The 2,841-nt window shown below is 38.4% G+C and overlaps 1 protein-coding gene across 2 annotated transcripts in view; it reads left to right on the top strand.

Moving 5' to 3' along the window:
- Nucleotides 1-2,841, top strand: part of LOC107657125 (HEAT repeat-containing protein 3-like) — a 17,747-nt gene that overhangs the window by 6,174 nt on the left and 8,732 nt on the right. For both annotated transcript variants that reach the window (XM_016445143.1, XM_016445144.1), the window contains exons 7-9: nucleotides 265-575; nucleotides 1,367-1,457; nucleotides 1,631-1,785. In XM_016445143.1, the coding sequence (XP_016300629.1) occupies nucleotides 265-575; nucleotides 1,367-1,457; nucleotides 1,631-1,785 (557 nt within the window). The remainder of the gene's footprint in view (nucleotides 1-264; nucleotides 576-1,366; nucleotides 1,458-1,630; nucleotides 1,786-2,841) is intronic.

The following is a 2,841-nucleotide window of genomic DNA, read 5'->3' as shown; positions in this document are numbered from 1 at the left end:
TTTTTGCCATTGGCAGGTGTGGCAAAAAGTTAGTTTTAGGCCCTGTATGTGTGTGCGTATATATATATATATATATATATAGCTAATTGAACCTTGTTGTAATGTATTGATTATGAGTTCATATAGTGCTAATAATTAGCGTGTGAATTTATAATTAATTAATACAGTAATGTTGCTTTGTGAATGGATGGTAGAGGTTTAATGAATAGTTGAAATAACGCTAAAGAATGTTTTGTGTGGTTATTAGTTGTTTGTCTATTTCAGGCTCCTTATGGAATCTGAAGAGCGGTCTGTCTTCAGCACAGCAGTCTCAGACACTGACTGCACTGGCCACCACTCTCTCACACAGCCTCAGTCTGGACGCAGGAGAACTCATCCCAGAGCTGTGGCGTGCTGAATCTGCCCGTCTGTCCAAAGAGACCACATCTGCCACAGAGTCAGATCATACAGATGCACGGCCCGCAGGTCATGAGGCCGAAGAAATGGAGGAGGACGTGAGAGATGAGAAGATGAATGGAAGAAAGCCTAACGAACGGATGTCAAAAACAAAAAATGACATCTCAGATCTGTTGCCTGTATGTTAAAAGCTATTGTTTTAAGTGGAAAAAAATGGATAAAGTTTGCACATTTCAGAACATTTAAAGTTTGTCCATATTTATGTTAAAAGCATAGTTCACCCAAAAATGAAAATTCTGTGATTTACTCACTCTCATTTCGTTCCAGAAGAAAGTCTGGTTTGGAGCAACATGAGGGTGATTAAACGATGACAGTTTATTTTTGGGTGAATTATCTAAAAACATTAACTACAAAAAATGAGCCACTTATATTATTATGATAGGTTAGCGTGCCTATGGAGATCATAGATGCGTTCTTTAAGACTATCTCCTCTGTGTTCCTTGACATGAAGGCTATAGCATACCTCCTGCACTCTCTCTTTCCCCTTCACACCATGTCAACCCAAATGATGGCACATCTGTCCCTCAGAGCCAGATGGTTCTCACTCTCTCTAAACACAGAGTGACTTGCCCCACTTACACATGAGTGTGCAGGCCTGCTGTAACCACTCTGAGCTCCTGTCTAACCTACCCATAGGGTGTCCTGAACGTGGTCCTCTTTGAAAGGTCAGGGAGAGATTTGATCCAGAGCCTCATATTTGTGGCCCAGTTTACATCAAGAACCAAAGCAAACTGTTTAAAATTTCCATGTTACTGTGAATGCTCTTAATGATTTCATTCTCTATTTCAGTTTTATCAAATCGGTTATCAGTATTCAGTCAAACTATCTTAAATCAGTTTAATAGCCATCTCTATATGTGTACAAATAACCCACTTCTGTGGTTTTGTTGTATGTGTCTGTGTGTTTTAAGAGAGACAGACTGGAGTTGCGAGAGGCCAAAGCACTGCTGTCAGCACAGCAGACGTCGCTGGAAATCATTGTCAACATGTGTTGCTCCGATGGTGAGTGTATGTTTATATGTGAGCAGGGAAGACAAGAATATTATAGGCAATCCTCAGGATTTTCCTGCTAATGTGTGAAATTAGAGGAATGATTTGTATGTTTGCGTCAGAGAAGACGAGACCGATAATATGATGGCATATTTGACTGTCTGTGTGTGTGTGTTTGTCTGTAGAGCCCTCAGATGATGAGTGGGAGGAGATGTCCAGCAGCGATGAGAGCGAGGTGTGTGCTGATGGGATGTCAGACACTAATTCCAGCTTGTTCTCTCCTCTCTGTCTGTCTGCTGAACTTCACAAAATCCTGCTCAACCACAGCATACCTCAACAGGTAACACACATTATTACATAGTCAGCAATGCTTACAATGCCTCAGTTTTTATTTTATTCTGATATTACTGACCCTTCTGGTTCAGTGGGGAGATCGCAGTTCTCACATACTGTACTCCAGGCCACTTTGGGATATTTGTAAAACCATCTAAAATGGGAGTGTGATGGGCATATTTTGGCAGTTAAATGAGGACACTGGTTAGGCCTTGTGAATGATTTGTCTTGTGTTTGCAGACACAGAGAGAGGGCATTGCAGTAGTCTATGACAAAAATGTGCTTGTTGGTAAAATAATCTTGAATTAGTAGATTACCGTTCAGAAATCTGGGGTCAATTATTTTTTCTGAAGAAATTCATACTTTCATTTAAAAAGGACACAACAAATTTAACAAATGTGACCGTAAAAATGTTACTAGTTACATTATTGAAAAATATTAAAATACAACACAGTTATTATTTTACTTTACTTTTGTTGAAAGCATGATTTTACCAAAGGGAAGCACGATATAATGAAGGATTTAACATAAGTGGATTCTTATGAAATGGCAATAAATAATAGTGGTGTCTGTAGAATAAGTAGGAAAAACAGCCAGTTTTAATACTTAGAGTGAAAGACAAGATAAAACCTGTCATACAAAACTGAATTACAGTATGAATGCTCTTGGTGATAAAGCTAATGGACCTCGGAGAAAATTCATAAAAAATGTACGATATGACCCCTTGAAATACACAAAGATAATAATGATAGTAGTGCTGGGCAACGATTAATCATGATTAATCGCATCCAAAATAAACGTTTTTGTTTACATAGTATATGTGTGTGTGTACTGTATATTTATTATGTATATATAAATACACTCAGATATTGTTTCAACGAAGTTGCAAGCCTTATACATAAATGTAAAGTCAAAATCAAAGTTAAGAGTGAGCAGGGAGAAGAAAGTGAGAGGGAGTGCGAGGGAGACTGTTCAAGTTAGTACAGATTCATATTGATTACAGAAAGCACGAAGATTTGCTACGCAAACATGGTGCAGCAAAAGGTGAGAGTTACATACCATA

This window comes from Sinocyclocheilus anshuiensis, unplaced genomic scaffold (assembly GCF_001515605.1).
Source record: "Sinocyclocheilus anshuiensis isolate Anshui unplaced genomic scaffold, SAMN03320099.WGS_v1.1 scaffold944, whole genome shotgun sequence".
NCBI classification, from domain to species: domain Eukaryota; kingdom Metazoa; phylum Chordata; class Actinopteri; order Cypriniformes; family Cyprinidae; genus Sinocyclocheilus; species Sinocyclocheilus anshuiensis.
Note: the sequence above shows the minus strand (reverse complement) of the source record. Positions and strands in the feature narration are given on the sequence as shown.